The sequence below is a fragment of the Callorhinus ursinus genome, unplaced genomic scaffold (assembly GCF_003265705.2).
Source record: "Callorhinus ursinus isolate GAN/ISIS: 27379988/994484 unplaced genomic scaffold, GSC_fseal_2.0 scaffold90, whole genome shotgun sequence".
Lineage (NCBI taxonomy): Eukaryota > Metazoa > Chordata > Mammalia > Carnivora > Otariidae > Callorhinus > Callorhinus ursinus.
Genome location: NW_027397152.1, coordinates 590,346 through 610,451, shown reverse-complemented (window position 1 = coordinate 610,451; position 20,106 = coordinate 590,346). Strand labels below are relative to the sequence as shown.

Below are 20,106 nucleotides of genomic sequence, written 5' to 3'. Positions count from 1 at the left end.
TAGCACATTTTATACTGCCCATAGGTAAAGGAGTCTCTGTAAATGAGTATGTCCAGTATCAGTGAACAGTCCACTCGGTAAATGTGGGCATGCCGGAGCTGAGAGGACACGTGCCTCCCTGTCTTACTGTCCCCACAGTGCCTGCAAGCCCTGTAGAGAGTTGCTTTGGTGCTGTGGAGTAGAAGGCATGTCTTGGCATGAGTGTTGCAGAAACTCAGCCCCTGAGTTTGCCTTAGCCTGAAAATGGCCTGAGAGGGCATTCGTGGGTGTCCAGCGAGCCCTGTCCCCCTCCTGGGCTCTTGCCTGTCTTCCTTTTCAACACTCTGGTCTAGTCACTTTTCTAATTCTATCTCTAAGAGGATTTAAGTCTCATATATTGGTTTTTCCCCATCACATGGGGCCATTCTGGACTCTAACCCTCAAGTTTCTTCTTGGGTAGGCCCCGCTCTCCATTCATTCCTTGATACATCTGCAGACCTGTTTCCAGAATCACAGTCATCATTGAACCAGTCACCTCTTCACCTACAATGTTCTGGAATCTCTCTGCCTGCTCCCTCAGGTCCTTTCATTCATTCAGTGCTGACCTGATTTCCTGACAGTTTCACTGATTGTCTGGCCTTTGGCTTTTTGGTGATTTCCTTCAGCATTCCCTCCTCCTTGATGTGCTTGGTGGCTTTATTTCCAATACACAGCATACCCAGTTCTTTGCTTATTTGTTTGCCAGTAAAACCTGCCATTGCTCTTTGGTTGAACTCATAGTTTTAGATCATGGAATTATACCATTAGAATTTCAGTGGGATTTCTGAGGTAACTTATCTCCTCACCTAACTAAAACCGGGCTGTTCCTGAATGACGCTGCTTTCCAGCAGTTCCTGTATAGGGCACTCCTTCTCCCTGCACTGTGTACGGCCTGGAGGTGGGCTAAGCATGCTTTCTGCGCACCGTGTGTCTTCTTTCAACAGCCACTCCTCCACTGACGCACATACACTCCACCCTCTTACCATCCTCATTTTTAGCTCAAGTAATCTCCTTGCCCTATAACCATATTCAATGAGAACTTTGGCACCTGTCTCTTTCCACCCTGGCTTTTGTCATCATTCTGGAAAACTTCAACAACCATGTTGATGACACATCTGGATCCTTAATTTCTTCTACCCCATTGATTCCCACCTCCACTCAGCGTCAGCCACCCAAACAGCCTCACCCCACACCTTGCTGCCGCCCACAATTATTCCACCTCTAAAGCCATGAACCTGAAATTTCAGTTATTATTATTATTTTTTTAAGTAGGCTCCACGCCTAGTGTGGAGCCCAGTGCAGGGCTTGAACTCACAACCCTGAGATCAAGACCTGAGCTGAGACCAAGAGTTGGATGCTTAACTGACTGAGCCACTCAGGTGCCCCATGAAATTCCAATTACTGATCTCACAGCACAGCTTTCTAACTCTGTGACTCCTAGGTTCCCACTAAGTCTGTTATTAAAAAATAATCTGTATTTTTATTTTGAGTAATTGCATGCCTGCCTCCAAGAATTAATACCAATAAGCATTTTTTGTCATATTTGTTTCAAGTCTTATTCAAGTGAATAAAACATTAAAGGTACACTTAAGTCTCTTTCCTGTGCTCTTTCCCAGGTTCTAAAATGATTTTATTTATTTGTCAGAGAGGGAACACAGGCAGGGAGAGCAGCAGGCAGAGGGAGAAGCAGGCTCGCCACTGAGCAGGGAATCCAATGCGGGACTCGATCCCAGGACCCTGGGATCACGACCTGAGCCGAAGGCAGACGCTTAACTGACTGAGCCACCCAGGTGTCCCCTTCCCCCTGTTCTAATCTCCCTTCCTCATCAGAAGTAACCACCATCATGAATTTGGTGAATGTGTATGTGTGTGTATATAAAATATAATATTGGGGCACCTGGGTGGCCCAGTTGGTTAGGCATCTGCCTTTGGCTCAGATCATGATCCCAGGGTCCTGGGATCCAGCCCTGCGTCGGGCTCCCTGCTCAGGGGGAAGCCTGCTTCTCCCTCTTCCACTCCCTCTGCTTGTGCTCCCTCTCTGTTAAATAAATAAAGAATATCTTTAAAAAAAAGTAATCTTGTTTTTTGTTCCTGTACATAATTTGCAACTTGATTTTCACTCAGTGTTATCTTTGAAAATCTACATGTACTGGGACACCTGGTGGCTCAGTCAGTTAAGCGTCTGCCTTCGGCTCAGGCCATGATCCCAGCCCTGCATTGGGCTCCCTGCTTGGCGGGGAGCCTGCTTCTCTCTCTCCCTCTCCCTCTACTGTTCCCCCTGTTTGTGCTCTCTCGCTCTCTCTGTCAAATAAATAAATAAAATCTTTAAGAAATGTGTGCAACAGGGACGCCTGGGTGGCTCAGTTGGTTAAGCATCTGCCTTCAGCTCAGGTCATGATCCCAGGGTCCTGGGATCGAGCCCCACATTGGGCTCCCTGCTCAGTGGGGAGCCTGCTTCTCCCTCTGCCCGCCGCTCCCCCTGCTTGTGCTCTTTCTCTCTCTCTGACAAATAAATAAATAAAATCATAAAAAGAGAAAATCTTCATGTACATAACAAATAGTCCGTTCCTTCTAAGTGCTCCATAGTATCCCAATGTAAGAATGTAGTGCAATTTATCCATTTTCCAAGTTCATCACTACAAAGAGTTCTGCTTTAAACACCCTTGTAAATATCTTCCCACACAGAACAGTCTGTACAGCTCTGTGGCAAGTTGGGACTACTACCCTAGTAGACTCTACAGTGGACTAGACTCTATGGTGCCCTTGTGTGCATTAGAAAGGCTTCCTCTTTGCATGGACCTAGTCCTCTGAACACACAGCTTGACAAATGGAGGGGCCTGGGCAAAGAGTAAAGTTCTCAGGTGGATGCAGCTTTGTGCTCAGGATGCATGAATTGTTAAGTGGATGTGGACTGGGTTTCTTGGACTTACTCCCTGTGGGCACCTCTGGACAGGGGACATATTTCACAGCCATCTTTGGTGCCTTGGGTTAAGACAAAACAAAACTTTAGAGTCAAACTGTGAGGGTTTAAATGCCAGCTATTGTGACCATAGCAAACTGCTTAAAATCTGTGCGTCACTGTGCTCATCAGTAAAATGGGAATATGGAATTCTCTCCCATGGGTTGTATAGTAGGGGTAATCAGAAAGTTATATATAGTAGCATTTAGCATATAGTAAGTTTTACATAAATGTTAGGTATTATTATTTTCTTACACGTGCAAATTCCTTTATGGTATAACAGCAGGACTATAGCTGCTGGTTGGGAGGGTATGCACTTTGAAATAAACCTGTTCTTTATCCCATCCCTATTTTTTCAGTCTATCAGTCTCCCTCTTGCTTTCTTTCATATCCAGCCTGGATCCTATAATCACACTTTTGAAACTGTGGACCGCAGTCATGTTATAGGGAATTGGAATTATTCAGAGCAATGGGAAAGCATCGCAAAGAGGAGCAAACCAAGTCACCCAGGCTGCTCCCCAAAGTGGGTAGAAGGAAAGGCTTGGATTAAGGGTGCAGTAAGAGTGACCTCCTTCTGGGATGCCTGGGTGGCTCAGTCGTTAAGCATCTGCCTTCGGCTCAGGTCATGATCCCAGGGTCCTGGGATCGAATCCTGCATTGGGCTCCCTGCTCTGCAGGGAGCCTGCTTCTCCCTCTGCCTCTCTCTCTCTCTGTTGCTCATGAATAAATAAATCTTAAAAAAAAAAGAGTGACCTCTTTCTGCCAGTCATGAGGACTCTTCTTATCTAGATAGGGCCTCCACCTCCTTTGAGAGATGTCTCACATAACAGTGGCGAGTGGTCTGAGCTCATTTTTTCTTCCTCTCACTTCCTTCTTTCCACCCCCACCTCCCCATGCACACACTCTTCAGCCCACAGTCTGATACATTTCTTATTAACAGCTGCTTACTGCCTGTGTTATTTGCTTTCCTCTCCCTGCTAATTCTCCCACATTATGCTTCTCTCATTTTCTTCATTTCTGTTGCTAAAAAAGTCCCAATATTCTTAATTCTTTCTTAGAATACTCCCTGCAACCCTTTGTTCTACCAGAAATTTGGTTTCCCTTTATCCTATAAAGTGGAGCCTAGCTGTTCCTGGTGAGGTCAGTGGGCTAGTGGATGGATTGAGAACAAGTTTTGCAGTCAAGTCACACTGGAATTTGAATCTGAACTATATCATGGGTAGATTGTGTGTCCTTGGCCTCATGACAACTTTTAAAGATCTCAGTTTGCACACCTTGGTTTAAGGATCTCTGCTCCAAAGAGTTGTGAGGTAAAAAAGGGATAGGTAACCTCACATCGATACATAGCTTCTAGTATATTCCATATTGTTATTTACCTTTACCCAAAAAGTTGCTGCTACTAGCAAGCCCATCCTTACTACAGTAAATGGAATATAGAAGAAAATTTGCCTGTAACTTTATCCCTCTCTTCACACACATACAGTTTGGGCCCAAGAGACGTCTACAGGTGTCTTTCCCGTCTTCCCATACCTGTACATTAAGTGTCCTTGAAACCCTTCACTTTTCCTTGCACCTGCCCTGCCCATTCCAAACCTGTGGTTAACCTAACTTCATTTTCTTTGCTGCTTCTGCCAGGTTGTTGGGTGCTGGGTTAGCTTCTCTCTGCACATTTATGATGTGCAGCCTTATCTAGGCTCTGAAGACTTCCTGGCAGTCTCTTTTCTGATTCCTAGTTGGTGCCCTTTCTCAGACCCTCAACAGGTGTATCACACCTTTTCTGCCTTTTTCAAGCCTCCGTCCCTTCCCATCTTCCTTTTAGATCACTTCACTTCTCCTTTATTAAGGTGGTGGAATAATTGAAAAAACATTAGGAGCCCAGTCTCAAGAAGAATGTTTCCTTGAATAAATGACACCGTAGATATTTAAAGGGAAAAGAGCCACAAGGTTACCAAGGTTACAGTTAGTGTGTTCATGTGGGTAAAACAGCAGTTCCTCCACATGATTATCATACTTGTAGAAGTTAGTATTGCAGATGTCAGGGAGAAAGCTTTTCATGTTAGGGAGACAGTAATTTACAGGAAAGGGCTCAAGGCTTCATTGATTTGGGGAGACTAATTCTAGGTAGAAGCTTCTTCCTTATTTTTAGCTTATCTCAGGGCATAAAGAAGATTTTTCCTCTCTGACTCTGGGACCTGGTGGGCTTAGTCATAATTGTGGCTGGGCAAGGGGTCAGTTTTGTTTTCTCCATAGGGGCCAATGGATGTGAAGTTTCCTAAATTCCATTTTTCTCTAAGGAAGCCACTGGATCATAGGGCATTCAAATGCAGGTTGCTGGGCCCCATCTCCTAGAAGTTTGGATTCAGTGGGTATGGGGTGGAGTCCAAGAATTTGCTTTTTAAATAATTACCTCAGCTGATTCTGATGCAGCTCGTCCAAAGGACCCCTTTTTAGAAACACTGACTTAGTTATATTTTCTCTTATTTTTATCTCAAGAGTGTGAGGTACACTAATTCCTTTTCAGGGCTGATTTCTCTCCATGTGCTCTTGATTGCATTTTGTCATTTCTTCTTGGTCCTCCAGCCAGCAGTGGACTTCCGTTTCTCTGGTACCTACTGTCTCACAATCTCCTTCCCCTTGGCTTATCAATATTATTCACTGATAACTTTTTTAATTTAGTGTCTTGTATGTTTCCAGCATATAGTTTAATTTCCTTCTTTGTAAAGCCTGCTTCTTTCCTGCTCTTCTCCTCTTTACCACTGAACTCTGAAGGAATCTTTCCTTTCCATACTGATTTTTAATAATTACAACCACCATAACAACAAATAGTAATAAGGATAGCCACTAACATATACTGGTTGATTCCTGTGGACCAGACACTTCTAAGTGCTTTACATATATTGACTGTGTAGCTGATACTCCACATATCAGTTAAAAAATATGTATATCAGGATATGATACTGGACTACTTATTCAGTTATGTTGATGTGTACTTTTCTACCAATACCCTACGGTTTTGTTTATTATAACTTTATTAACTACATTTTATGTTCATGCCCATTACTTACGGGAATTCTCATTTTGGTTTCTGGAACACCCCTTTTTTTGTGCTTGTCTTCAAGCACAAAATTTGATTCATCTTTATCGATGTCCTTCACTGGCTTTTCTGCTTATGTCAACTCCTTTTAGAGCCCTTTGAGCTTGTTTCCAGCTTGGTTTTCCAGCCACAGTTCCCAATACTCTTTCTTGGCCCTACATGCTTCAGTCAGAGACACCTTCTCTTTGGTCCCTGAATATACTATTTCCTCCATATCTCTGCACACGGAGTGCCCTTTGCTGTGAAGTCTGGCAGTATTGCATAGCAGATTGTCCCAGCTATGTGCCTCAGAGTGCCTGCTGATTTAAGATCTTCAATACCTGGAATGCTCAGGCCTTGTAGATAAGGATCAAGCAGCAGCTGGGAGGGCTGCTCAGGGATCTTTCATCCATGGGGTAGAGCACACAGGGTGGGGGGGTTGGAGAGCACAGGAATAGGTAGTGGGGCAGGGCGGAGACAGGGAATTCTGGCTGTTGGGGGCAGTGGATATAGGGTCTTTGTCTTTTAAAAAAGAGTGCAAGACTGTGGGTTGTTGTTTTTAATTAGTCCACAGTGAACTTCAAATGAGGCCTGCACTAAGGAGGACTAGGTCAGAAATGCCACCCCTTGGAATTGAAGCTAATGAGGACCATTAAATGTGATGAGATAGATAAAATGTGAGGACGTGAGTTCTCTGTAGCAGGGATCCTCCCTTGGAAATTGTTCTTAAGTGTGTTGCTAATGAGCTAGGGTATTTCTCAAGTGTCCCTCAAGGACATTAAGTATCCTTGTATTGAGGGTAGGAAAGGAGAGTCAGAGGAATATTAATTGATGTGTCTCCAGCGGTGTCCAGAAGAGGGTGCTGCTCTGGTTTTAGGTGTTCAATTGTACAGATGGCCCTTGAACAACATGGGTTTGAACTGCACAGCTCCACTTACGTGTGGATTTTTTTGGATAAATACAGCACAGTACTGTAAATGTATTTTCTTTACGATTTTCTTAACATTTTCTCTAGCTTACTTGATTGTAAGAATATGGTATATTATACATATACAAAGTAGGTGTTATTTGAATGTTTATATTATTGGTAAGGCTTGCGGTCAGCAGTAGGCTGTTAGTAATACAATTTTTGGAGGAGTCAGAAGTTACATGCGGGTTTGCAGTTGTGCATGGAGGGGAGAGGTCAGCACGCCTACCCTGCATCTTGTTTAAGGGTTAACTGTAGTTGTTTAAAGAGAAATATTACTAGAGTGGAAGACCTTTCTGGTAGCAACTCATGTTCTTCAGTGTCAGACAGATCTGGGTCTCAACCTGGCTCTACTAATGTAAGGAAGTCACTTAACCTTTCCGAGTCTTCTTTTCCTCTTCAATAAAATGAATATAAAAACACCTCTTGTCACAGGGTTGTTATGAGAATGAAACTAAGCAATGAATAATATACTAAATAATATATATAAAACATAATTTAATATTCCCCCCCTCACATGGTACTCAATAAAGATGTTAGTTTCATACTGTCTTTTCCTTTTAGGACAAATTGTTAAAATTGTCAGGTTATCATAGCATGATAGAGCAACATTTTGAGAATAAAACTCTTTTGCTCTAAAGCTCATTTAACAACCTCTGATATCTCTTAAATGAATCTATCCATTGGAAGGGTATACCCCATGGTAGACAACTGGTTCCTGTTCCCAATGTGCATGTATTTTGTAGTTAGTAAATTAGATCCTTAAGACTTTGCTTAACTATGACTCTGTCTTTCAGAGCTTGGTTACATCTGAGTGTACAGAAAAATAGTTGATTTTCTTCACCTTCAAAAGTGAGATCCAGATTCTGGACAAGGAATTGAGACCCTATAAGATCTTGCCTAAAGCAATGACCTTCGGCTTCTACCTTTAGATTCTGTAGTCATAACAAAGAGAAGAGAAACACATGAAAAATGGGCTTAGCTATACAACAAGGCATTTATATGAAATTTCTTTGCTTTCTCTTACTAGAATAATTTTTTTTTTTTTCTCCAGAACTCTCAACATTTGGAAGAGGCAAAGAATAAGTTTGGGCTGTTGCCTGGAAAAGGGGTCAGGGTTTGGTCATCATCCTTGTAGACTCAGATAGGTTGCACTACTGTCATAGAGTTGATTAGACTCACGAAAGCTGTTTCTTTGTAACTAAACTCACCAGGAACTGAAGTAAGAAAACCAGAATGCCAAGAGAGAGTCAGAAAGTCAGAAATGCACTGCCAGAAACACTAGGTGTCTATGTTAGCGAATGGCTGGTGAATGCCTTTTCTTTTTGGGAAAATTATAGGAAGCCAAAAATTACAAGGCTCCCTGGTGAGTTTCAAGTCGAGCCAGACAGTTTTGGTTGTGTGATTCAGATGATGACTATCATCAGGCACTGACGTACTGATAGATACATTTCAACAACTGGGACATGCTGGACCAGATAGTCTATGCGCTAGCTTGGTAGAGTACTTTCTCCCTTGAGCAGTCCTTGATGGGCATTCTAACATGGATCTTTGTGTCCTCCTTTTTCTTGTGAACTAATTTGAGGTTTACAAATAAGTGTAGGGAATAATATAATAGACATCTTTTTGCTTAATGGGGCACCTGGGTGGCTCAGTCAGTTAAGCGGCTGACTCTTGGTTTCCTCTCAGGTCACGATCTCAGGGTCCTGGGATCAAGCCCCATGTAGTGTTCTGCACTCAACAGGGAGTCTGCTTGTGGATTCTTTCTCTCCCTCTCAAATCAATCAATCAATCAATGAATCTTAAGAAAAAGAACACTGTTGGCCTTGTTTATTCTTTTTTTTTGAAAGAAGTTTTTCCTTCCTTCCTTTCTTTTTTGTTTCAAGTTTTTATTTGAATTCTAGTTAGTTAATATACAGTGTAATATTAGTTTCAGGAGTAGAATTTAGTGATTCATGTAATACCCAGTGCTCATCTTAAGTGCCCTCCTCAGTACCCATCACCACTCTCTCCAGAGGTAACCACTATCCTGAATTTGGTGTTTAACATTTCCATAAGGATTTATAAATTATAAATAAATTAATAAATTATAATTTACCAATTATGTAGTTAATAACTACAAACAATGTATGAGATTATTATGTATGTTGTAAGGCTAAGTAAATGGTATCACACTATATATACATGTTTTACAACTATTTTACTAAATATTCTATTTTGGGAACTTGTTCATGTTGAGATATATGTATGTATGTGTGTGTGTATATATATAAATATAAATATATATATATGCATATATATATATATATATAATCAAGTAGAAGCAGAAAACTTTTCCCTTCTTCCCTTCTAGGTTCTTTGGCTGCCCTAATAATTAAGTTGACATAAGATAGGGTAACAGGAAAAAAATTTAATTTCCTATGTTTGGGAGCCCCATAAAAATATGAGACTCAAAAGCAGTCAGGCAGTTCAGGTTTGTATACCATCCTGAGCTAAGGAGATCAGGTCTGGGGCTTCAGTGGGGAGGAAGGCAATTCACGGAAAGACAAGAAGAGCAAATGGTTGCCATGCCATGCAGATAAGTCTTTCTGATATAAAAAGTGGTCTCTGGTAATAGCTGTCTCCCTGGTACAGGTTTCCCATCTAAATTCTCTTAGACAGTTAGAGAGGTACAAACAACTCATCCTGAGTCTGCTATATATTGTGTATATATACCACATCTTCTTTATCATTTTGGTGACTCTTGTGTGGTTGCCAAATTGCTTCCTAAGTGGTTACCAGTTTGGACCTTATTGCTCCATGTCATCTCCAACACTGGATATTGTCAGAATTTAGTTTTTTCTAATCTGATGGTTATGAAACGGTATTTCATTGTGTTTTAATTTTCTGTTCCCCTGAGAATCATTTTAAAAATGCCACTTGGCCATTCAGATTTCTATTTTGGAGAATTTTTATAAGTTTGGCTGTTTTTTCCTAATTTGATATTTGTAAGTTCTTTGTAGAATCTGGCTATTAGTCAGTTGTCTACAGGCATTGCAAAAGTTTTATCCTAGTCTTGTCTTGTCTTTTTTATATTTTGAGAGTGTCTTTTGATTGTAAAATGTCTTTTACAGACATTTAGAATTTAATTGTAGTAAAATTCATGAATTTTTTCTTTGTGGTTTTTATATTTCTTGTTCAAGACTTCAATCTACTTTGAAGTCATAAAGATATTATCCTATATTTTCTTTAACATATAAAAATGTTTGGCTTATCACACTTTAGGTCTTTAATTCACTTGGAATTGATTTTGTGTATGGCATATGAAATGGAGGTATAATTTTTTTCACATGGAAAACCAGTGATGGTGGCACTATTTATTGAAAAGTTTGTCTTTTCCCACTGAGATGTGGAGTCATTACTGTTATATATGAGGTGTGTATGGGTCTGTTTCTGGATATTCCACTGTTCTATGTGTCTGTTCTTACAACAATTACATACTGTCCTAAATAATATAACTTTGTAATATCTTTTAAATCTGATGACTTTCCTCTTTCTTATTTAATAATTGTCCTGGTCATTTTTAAAAATTTTTTTTATTATGTTAATCATCATATATTACATCATTAGTTTTTGATGTAGTGTTCCATGATTCATTGTTTGTGCATAACACCCAGTGCTCCATGCAGAATGTGCCCTCTTTAATACCCATCACCAGGCTAACCCATCCCCCTACCCTCCTCCCCTCTAGAACCCTCAGTTTGTTTTTCAGAGTCCATCGTCTCTCATGGTTCATCTCCCCCTCTGACTTACTCCCCTTCATTCTTCCCCTCCTGCTATCTTCTTTTTCTTTTTTCTTAACATATGTTGCGTTATTTGTTTCAGAAGTACAGATCTGTGATTCAACAGTCTTGCACAATTCACAGCGCTCACCATACCACATACCCTCCCCAATGTCCATCACCCAGCCACCCCATCCCTCCCACCTCCCACCACTCCAGCAACCCTCAGTTTGTTTCCTGAGATTAAGAATTCCTCATATCAGTGAGGTCCTATGATACATGTCTTTCTCTGATTGACTTATTTCACTCAGCATAACACCCTCCAGTTCCATCCATGTCGTTGTCCTGGTCATTTTTAAAAAAATATTTTATTTATTTATTTGACAGATAGCAAGAGAGCACAAGCAGGGGGAGCGGCAGGCAGAGGGAGAGGGAGAAGCAGGCTCCCCGCTGATTAAGGATCCTCATGCAGGGCTCGATTCCAGGACTCTGGGATCATAACCTGCGCCAAAGGCAGATGCTTAACCAACTGAGCCAACCCAAGTCATTTTTAATTCTTTGTTCTTCTATATATAAAAAAAAATTGGAATTAGTGTATCAAGTTTCACGAAAAGCCTTGTGAAGACTTGAAACAAAATCAACTTTATTGAGATATAGCTTTCATATGATAAAGTGCATTTGTAGAACAATTCCATCACTCTTGTGCTCCTTTGTGTTCCTCTTTCTAGCCTATTCATAAATCATAAGTTCTACCCCCATTCCTAGTTAACCACTAACCTACTTTCTGTTTTTATCTTTAGTAAGCTTCATGTAAATGGAATCATATTGTGTGTACTCTTTTGTGTCTGGCTTCTTTTGATCAGTATAATGTTTTTGAGGTTCATCCATCTTGTATATCAATAGTTAATTCTTTTTTCCTTCCTAAATAGTGTTTTATTGTATCGTTGCACCACGTTTGTTTATCTGTTCATTGGTTGCTTTTGGGTTGTTTCTAGTTTCAGGCTCTTATTATTAAATCTGCTATGAACATTCATGTAAAATTCTTCATGTGAACATATGTTTTCATCCCATCTAGGAGCAGAATTGTTGGGTAATATAGTCAGGTATATTTAACCTTATAAGAACTTGCCACACTATTTTCCAAAGTGACTATGCCATTTTATTTTTCCACTTGTTATATCTACACCTGGTGTTGCCGGTGTTTTTACTTTTGGCCATTCTCATGGTGTGTAGTAGTATCTCATTATGTTTTAACTTGCGTTTCTTTGATGACTAATGACATCATGCATCTTTTCATGTGCCTGTTGGCCATCTGTACATCATTTTTTTTTTAGATTATTTATTTATTTATTTGACAGAGAGAGAGAACAGTGAGATAGGGAACACAAGCCGGGGTAGTGGGAGGGGGAGAAGCAGGCTTCCCGCGGAGCAGGATCCTGGGACCATGACCTGAGCCGAAGGCAGACGCTTAATGACTGAGCCACCCAGGCGCCCCTCTGTACAGCTTTTTTTGGTTAAGTGTTCATTTAGATCTTTTGCTCATTCTTAAATTGAGTTATTTGTCTTATCCTTAAATTTTAAAAATTCTCTATATAATCTGGGTTGTTTGTGAAGGATAGGACCTTGGAGAAAAGCTTTTTGAGTTAATTTCTAGTCTGACCACCTATGTGTGAGAAGTGAAATGAAGCAGAGATGACACAGACCTCAGTATTTGATCACCATTATTTATTATTATTAATGCAATCCAGTTATTTAGATCCAAAGACTTGAAACAAATATATTATAGTAAAACCAATGAACTATATAGCAGTGGCAGATAGTCTTCCTTTCCATCTGGGCACAAATGATATTTTCCTATGTGGGAAGACCAAAGTAGTTGGAGACATTGTATTTCCATGCTTTTGCTCTTCTTTTTTTAATTTTTTATTGTTATATTAATCACCATACATTACATCATTAGTTTTTGATGTAGTGTTCCATGATTCATTGTTTATATATAACACCCAGTGCTCCATGCAGAATGTGCCCTCTTTAATACCCATCACCAGGCTAACCCATCCCCCCTCCCCCCCTCCCCTCTAGAACCCTCAGTTTGTTTTTCAGAGTCCATCGTCTCTCATGGTTCATCTCCCCCTCCGATTTCCCCCCCTTCATTTTTCCCCTCCTGCTTTCTTCTTCTTCTTCTTCTTCTTCTTCTTCTTCTTCTTCTTCTTCTTTTTTAAACATATATTGTATTATTTGTTTCAGAGGTACAGGTCTGTGATTCAACAGTCTTGCACAATTCACAGCGCTCACCATTTGCTCTTCCTTTTTTAACCTGGGGCAAATTCTTAGGAGCAGGGGGCAAGAACTTTCTTGCTGAAACCAAGTTAGAGTCCACATTTGGATCCTTTAATCCTGAAGCGTCCATCCCTGCTCTTTAAGAAAGAATGCTCTTCCTCACTGGCAAGGGAGAAATTCCTGGGGCCACTTTTTAAATGCCACTTGTTAACTTACTGATTAAAGATTTACCCAAGAATAGGGTCTTGGTGGTTTTGATAAGTAAGGAGACAATCAATGCTGCATTTTTGCTTTTAGAATATTCCCCATTCTGTCACTGTCCAATGTGGGGGATACCACAATTATGGTCCATGTTGCTATAAGAGAGGCTTTGGCCCCAGAACTGGTAATGCATTTCTAATACTTTGTTCTTTAGACTTAAGATGAAAGCTTTAGTAATGAGCTCTCAAAAAGATACCTCAACTAAACCCCATGCTTCTCATATGCTTTGTATTATTCTTTCAAAGTGACTCCCGCACATAATTTGTTCAACTCAGTGTTTCCTAACAAAGTGCCCACATACCCTACATTCTTCTGAGGGATTAATAACAAGGAATAGAGTGCATGTTTAGAAGAAGAAATAGATATACCCACTTTTAAAAGCAGTTTTATAATGGATTGCTTATCTGTAACAGTTTTGCAGTTCTTAAATGGCTACTTGAATTAATTTCACTTCTGTTTATTCATCCCTAGAATTGGCACCTCTGCTCTTGGATGTACTCATAGAGTGGCGTGCTGCTAGGGAAACTCTGGGAACTTGGGCCGGTACTTCCCCTTGCACAATTATCTCCTCCTCTCTTACAACAATAGTCACCTTGTCTATTACCCTCCTTGCAAATTAACAATGTATTTGCAGTGTTGGATCTAGACTGTCCATAGGAGGGTGTAAATTGTCCAGAGCCACAACTTGAGGAGCTTTCTACTTGTCTATAACTGTGTCTTGATTGCCCTTTATTACAATTTGAATGGATACAGTCAGATTCCCATTGACCTTGGCTCCATCCTTGGCTTTGTTGCCTACATGTTCTTGATTGTCGCCCACTACCTGGTAGGCCATAACTCCTACCTCTTTCTTTTTGGCCACACTCTAACCATTCCTGGCTATTGCTTCTTGATTGATTAGGGATTGAGTGCATTTTGGGTCTGCTGTACTCATGAGTTCCACTTGAACTTGACCTACATCTCCCTTGTGTTTCATGTTGCTCATAGCTAGAACACTGACCAGATTCAGAACCACATTGCCCAGAGCTAGATGAGTGACACGAACCAGATCTGTACTGTTTAGAGCCAGAATACTGACCAGATCCAGAACCACATTGTCCAGAGGTAGATGGGTGACATGAGCCATATCCATATTGCTTAGAGCTAGAACACTGACCAAATCTAGAACCACACTGCTCAGAGCTAGGTGAATGGCATGGGCCAGACCCATATTGTTCAGAACTAGAACACTGTCCTGAGCCAGACACATGTCGGCTATGGCTAGAAGATCTACTTGAGCCAGACCTGTGTCGGCCATAGCTAGAAGACTGACCTGATCCAGACCCATGTTGCCCAGAGCTTGAAGAATGACCTGATCCAGACCGATGTTGGCCATAGCCAAAAGACTGACCTGATCCAGACCCATGCCGGCCATAGCTAGAAGAGTGACCTGATCCAGACCCATGTTGCCCATAGCTTGAAGAATGACCTGATCCAGACAGATGTTGGCCATAGCCAGAAGACTGACCTGATCCAGACCCATGCTGGCCATAGCTAGAATACGGACTGGATCTAGACTCATGTTGCCCAAAGCCAGAAGACTGACCTGATCCAGACTCATGATAACCATTTCTAGAGGACTGACCTGAGCCAGATCTATGTTGGCCATGGCTAGAAGACTGGCCTGACCCAGATTCATGTTGACTGCAGCTTGATGTCTGTCCTGAAGCAGAACCGTATTGTCCATAGGTAGAGGATTGACCTGAGCCAGACCCATGTTGCCCAAAGCCAGAAGACTGACCAGATCCAGACCCATGTTGCCCAAAGCCAGAAGACTGACCAGATCCAGACCCATGTTGCCCAAAGCCAGAAGACTGACCTGAGCCAGACGTATGTTGCCCAAAGCCAGAAGACTGACCTGAGCAAGACCCATGTTGCCCAAGGCCAGAAGACTGACCTGAGCCAGATCCATGTTGGCTATAACTAGAAGACTGACCAGATCCAGACCCATGTTGCCCAAAACCAGAAGACTGACCAGATCCAGACCCATGTTGGCCATAACTAGAAGACTGACTGGATCCAGACCCATGTTGCCCAAAGCCAGAAGACTGACCTAAGCCAGACCCATGTTGGCCATAACTAGAAGACTGACCAGATCCAGACCCATGTTGCCCAAAGCCAGAAGACTGACCATATCCAGACCCATGTTGCCCAAAGCCAGAAGACTGACCTGAGCCAGACGTATGTTGCCCAAAGCCAGAAGACTGACTAGATCCAGACTCATGTTGCCCAAAGCCAGAAGACTGACCTGAACCAGATCCGTGTTGCCCAAAGCCAGAAGACTGACCTGAGCCAGACCTATGCTGACCATAGTTAGAAGACTGACTGGATCCAGACCCATGTTGGCCATAGCCAGAAGACTGACCTGATCCAGACCCATGCTGGCCATAGCTAGAATACTGACTGCATCCAGACTCATGTTGCCCACAGCCAGAAGACTGACCTGATCCAGACTCATGATAACTGTATCTAGAGGACTGACCTGAGCCAGATCTATGTAGGCCATGGCTGGAAGACTGACCTGATCCAGATTCATGTTGACCACAGCTTGATGTCTGTCCTGAAGCAGAACCGTATTGTCCATAGCTAGAGGACTGACCTGAGCCAGAACCATACTGACCATGGCCAGAAGACTGTCCTGATCCAGACCTATGGTGACCATAGCTAGAAGATTGACCTGATCCAGACCCATGTTGCCCAAAGCCAGAAGATTGACCTGATCCAGACCCTTGATGGCCATAGCTAGAAGACTGACCAGATCCAGATTCATGATAACCATATCTAGAGGACTGTCCTGATCCAGATGCATGTTGACCACAGCTTGATGACTGTCCAGAAGCAGAACCGTGTTGTCCATAGCTAGAAGATTGACCATATCCAGATTCATGCTGTCCAGAGCTTGATGACTGACTTAAGCCAGATCCATGCTCAGTGCCAGAGGACTCTCCTGAGCTAGACTCATGTTGCCCAAAGCCATAAGACTGACCTGAGCTAGACCCATGTTGCCCCAAACCAGAAGATTGGCTTGATCCAGATCTATGCTGATCATATCCAGAAGACTGACCAGAGCCATATTTGTGTTGATCATAGCCAGAAGACTGGCCTGAGCCACACTTATGTTGGCCATAGCTAGAGGACTGTCCTGATCCAGATGCATGTTGACCACAGCTTGATGACTGTCCAGAAGCAGAACCATGTTGTCTATAGCTAGAGGATTGACCATATCCAGATTTATGCTGTCCAGAACTTGATGATTGACCTGAGCCAGATCCATGCTCAGTGCCAGAAGACTCTCCTGAGCTAGACTCATGTTGCCCAAAGCCAGAAGACTGACCTGATCCAGACCCATGATGACCATTTCTAGAGGACTGACCTAAGCCAGATCTGTGTCGTCCATAGCCAGAAGGCTGGCCTGATCCAGACCTATGTTGGCTGTGGCTAGAAGACTGACCTGATCCTGACCCATGTTGCCCAAAGCCAGAAGACTGGCCTGTTCCAGATCCATGTTGCCTGGGGCTAGAAGATCGACTTGAGCCAGACCTATGTTTTCCGTAGCTAGAAGACTCTCTTGAGCCAGACCCATGTTGGCTGTGGCCAGAAGATTGACTTGAGCCAGACCTATGTCGTCCATAGCGAGAAGACTCCCCTGAGCTGGACCCATGTTGGCTATGGCTATAAGATTGACTTGAGCCAGATCCATAGTGTCCACAGCTTGATGACTGTCCTGAGGTAGAACTATTTTGCCCATAACTAGAAGATTGACCTAAGCCAGACCCATGTTGCCCAAAGCCAGAAGATTGATGTGATCCAGATCTATGTTGTTCATAGCCAGAGGACTGACCTGATCTAAATCCATGTTGTCCACAGCTTGATGACTCACCTAAACTGGATCTTGAGCTAGACTCATGGTATTTCTCACTAGAAGACTGATTAGAACCAGGTCCATATTTTCCATAATTAGAGGACTGGCCTGACACAGAGCCATGATTTTTTCTTCCATAACCTCCTGACTGATGACTAGGGTTGCTGCTATGTTTTCTCTGAGTAAAGGACTCATAGGAGCTTGATTGATTTTTGCCATTGCTTATGGACTGGCCTGATTCAGACCTATATCCCTCATAGCTTGAAGACTGTTTTTGTTGTCTACTAAGTCCTGATTGACCGCTTGAATTGGATCTATGTTGCCTCTGACCAGAAGAATGACTCTCAGACCTCTCTTGTTGATGAGAGCCATGCCTGTTTTTCTTACTGTCTTTGAAGTGGCCTGAACTTGACTCTCTCCTTCTTTCCCCAGAGCTTTGCCTATGCTCTGAACTAGATAAGCCTCCTTGATGCTCTCTTTCTCTGGAGCTGGACCCAGACCTGTGTTTAATTCTTCTTCTGGAGCCCCTGGAATAGGAATTATTCTCTCCTGTACTTGGCCTTGAATGACTTTGCCTTTTGTCCTCTTCTGTTTCACTTTGTTCCTCTTGGTGCTGGTGATGGTGGTCTCTCTGCTTTGACCCTGAAGCTTGGCAGTAATCTTTGCCGATGATTTTATTACAAGCCTGAGCCAGTTTAAATATCATCAGAAGATACTCAATAAAATCCACTTTCTTGTCATGGTCTTGATCCAGATTTTGCATGATGATATCTATAGTGTCTGGATCATCTGGATTCTGTATAGGAACAAGGTACAAGGGGCAGCTATGTCACTATGGACTACATACCCAGCTAACCATTTGAAAGAAGATTGTAGAAATGTGAATGTTTGGCTTACTTAGGTGGAGCTCAGTCACCTAGTCCTTTAGGCAGGACTGCTCTATCTTGAGCAGAAAGAAAGAAAGAAAGAAATATGTAATGAACAATGCAGTGAGAAATTGTTAGAAGATGCAAATGGAAGATGTTAGGGAACAAGGAGATCGATTATATTTTGTAAGAAATAGGTCAGATATGATTAGCTAATTTATAAATAGGAATTTTAAAAAATGAAAAAGAATAGGTCAGATATGATTAGCATAATTATATATGACTTTTAAATTTTCCCAGCTATTATCATTAATTCATTTAACAAAGATTTATTGTGCACCTACTATCTGCTTAGCATTGAGTTAGGTACAGGGGATAAAGTAGTGAAAAGTTTGTTTTATGACAAAATGGAAGTTAAAGTTTAGTGGCACAGACACACAAACTTAAAATTACAGTGTATTGTGATAATGTTTCTGAAAGTATACCGCAGGAGAACCAGTGGGGGTTCAAGGAAGCTTAATGGGAGAAAGTGATGTATTTTGACGTATGGGTTAGACTTAGCCAAAGGAAGGGGTAGGAAAGGAGGGAGAGAGGGCAAAAGATTGTTCCAGGCAGAAGGAACAATATGAACAAAGCTGGAGGTTAGAGGATGTATGGCTCATATGAAGAACTGAAAGAAATTCAGGATTATTACATTTTGAGTCTCAATAGTCAAGAGATATTGCTGGAGAAACAGAGATCAGATCATGCCTTCTAAGTTGTGTAAAGGAACTTTGGACTTTATTTATTTTAAAGGCTGTGAGCTTTGGGGGCACCTGGGTGGCTCAGTTGGTTAAGCATCTGAGTCTTTGTTTCAGCTCAGGTCATGATCTCAGGGTTGTGAGATGGAGCCCAGCCCCTCTCTCCTTTCCCCCCTACCCCCTGGCGTAAGCACTCTCTCTCTCTGTCAAAAAAAAAAAGGTGGGAGCTTTTGAAGGATTTTGAATTGAGCTGTGAAAAGATTAGATTTACACTTATGGCTGAGATTAGAAATAGAAGGGGGCCTGAGCTAGAGGACTGGCAATAGTGATGGAGAGAAATGGGCTGTTTTGAGAGACTATTGATGAATTAGATGGAGGGTGGAGGATGGAGGTGCTTGCTGAGAGAAGAAGCCATGAATGGAACCAGATTTCTGCCTTGGGCAAATAGGAGGATAGAGTTTGGAGGGAAAATGGTTTCATATCTGACACACTGAATTACACCCTTAGGAGTCCAAATAAGAAACATTTAGTAGGCAGCTGAATATAATGAATTGACAATCAAGAGCTAGATCTAAGCTCCCAAATATTTATTTTCAGAGCTGACGTTTTAAGATGGTGGTCACGATATTTTATGATTTAGGAGTAAGATGCTAACTTCCTGAACTGAGGACTTGTAGTGTCACAGTCTCAGAAATGGGCAGTGGTCAGGATGTTCTGGGCTGAAGAACTACAAATAAAGGAAAGAAGATGCACTTTACGTACTTTTTTTCCCCTGAGAACCATCTTAATATTTTATTCCATAAGAATTACTCACACAGATAGGACATTATATAATCTATGGATTTTGTCTGTTCAGTAGGATCACATCCCTTGGTCATGTTTTGGAAACCATGTGGGTCAACTTTTGATCATATTTCAAGCCTTTACCAAACCCTGTTCTCTATCACCAAGTAGAGAGAGTCCTATAGGAGTTTGACACATGTGACAAAAAGGTACGAAGGGGTGAAAAAGAGAATTGCAGCTGTCTTCAGTCCTGACCTGGAGTTCTTACCTTCAGAATTTGATGAAACTCATTTTCCAAAAGTTCTTTCAGTTCTGCCTTGTTCAACATGTCACAATCCCCATCCTGGGTGGCATATTGGTAGAAAAGCTCAATGACAGTGACGATACTTTTTAGGAGTTTAGGCATTTTTTTGTAAATTTAACCTAAAGGAAAAAAAGGAGAGAGACCCACCTTTTATTATTCCTTTTTCTTGCTTAAATACATAAATAGTTCCAGT

General features: G+C 41.8%; 1 protein-coding gene across 1 annotated transcript; it reads right to left on the bottom strand.

Annotated features, from left to right (window-relative positions):
• Positions 1 to 412: 412 nt before the first annotated feature.
• LOC112813307 (uncharacterized) lies at positions 413 to 20,015 on the bottom strand. The gene is made up of 3 exons (XM_073888439.1): positions 19,878 to 20,015; positions 14,278 to 18,016; positions 413 to 477 (listed from the first exon to the last, which is right to left on the bottom strand). Exons 1-3 carry the CDS (start codon positions 20,013 to 20,015, stop codon positions 413 to 415), a joined length of 3,942 nt encoding a protein of 1,313 aa, XP_073744540.1.
• Between the last annotated feature and the right edge of the window lie 91 nt (positions 20,016 to 20,106).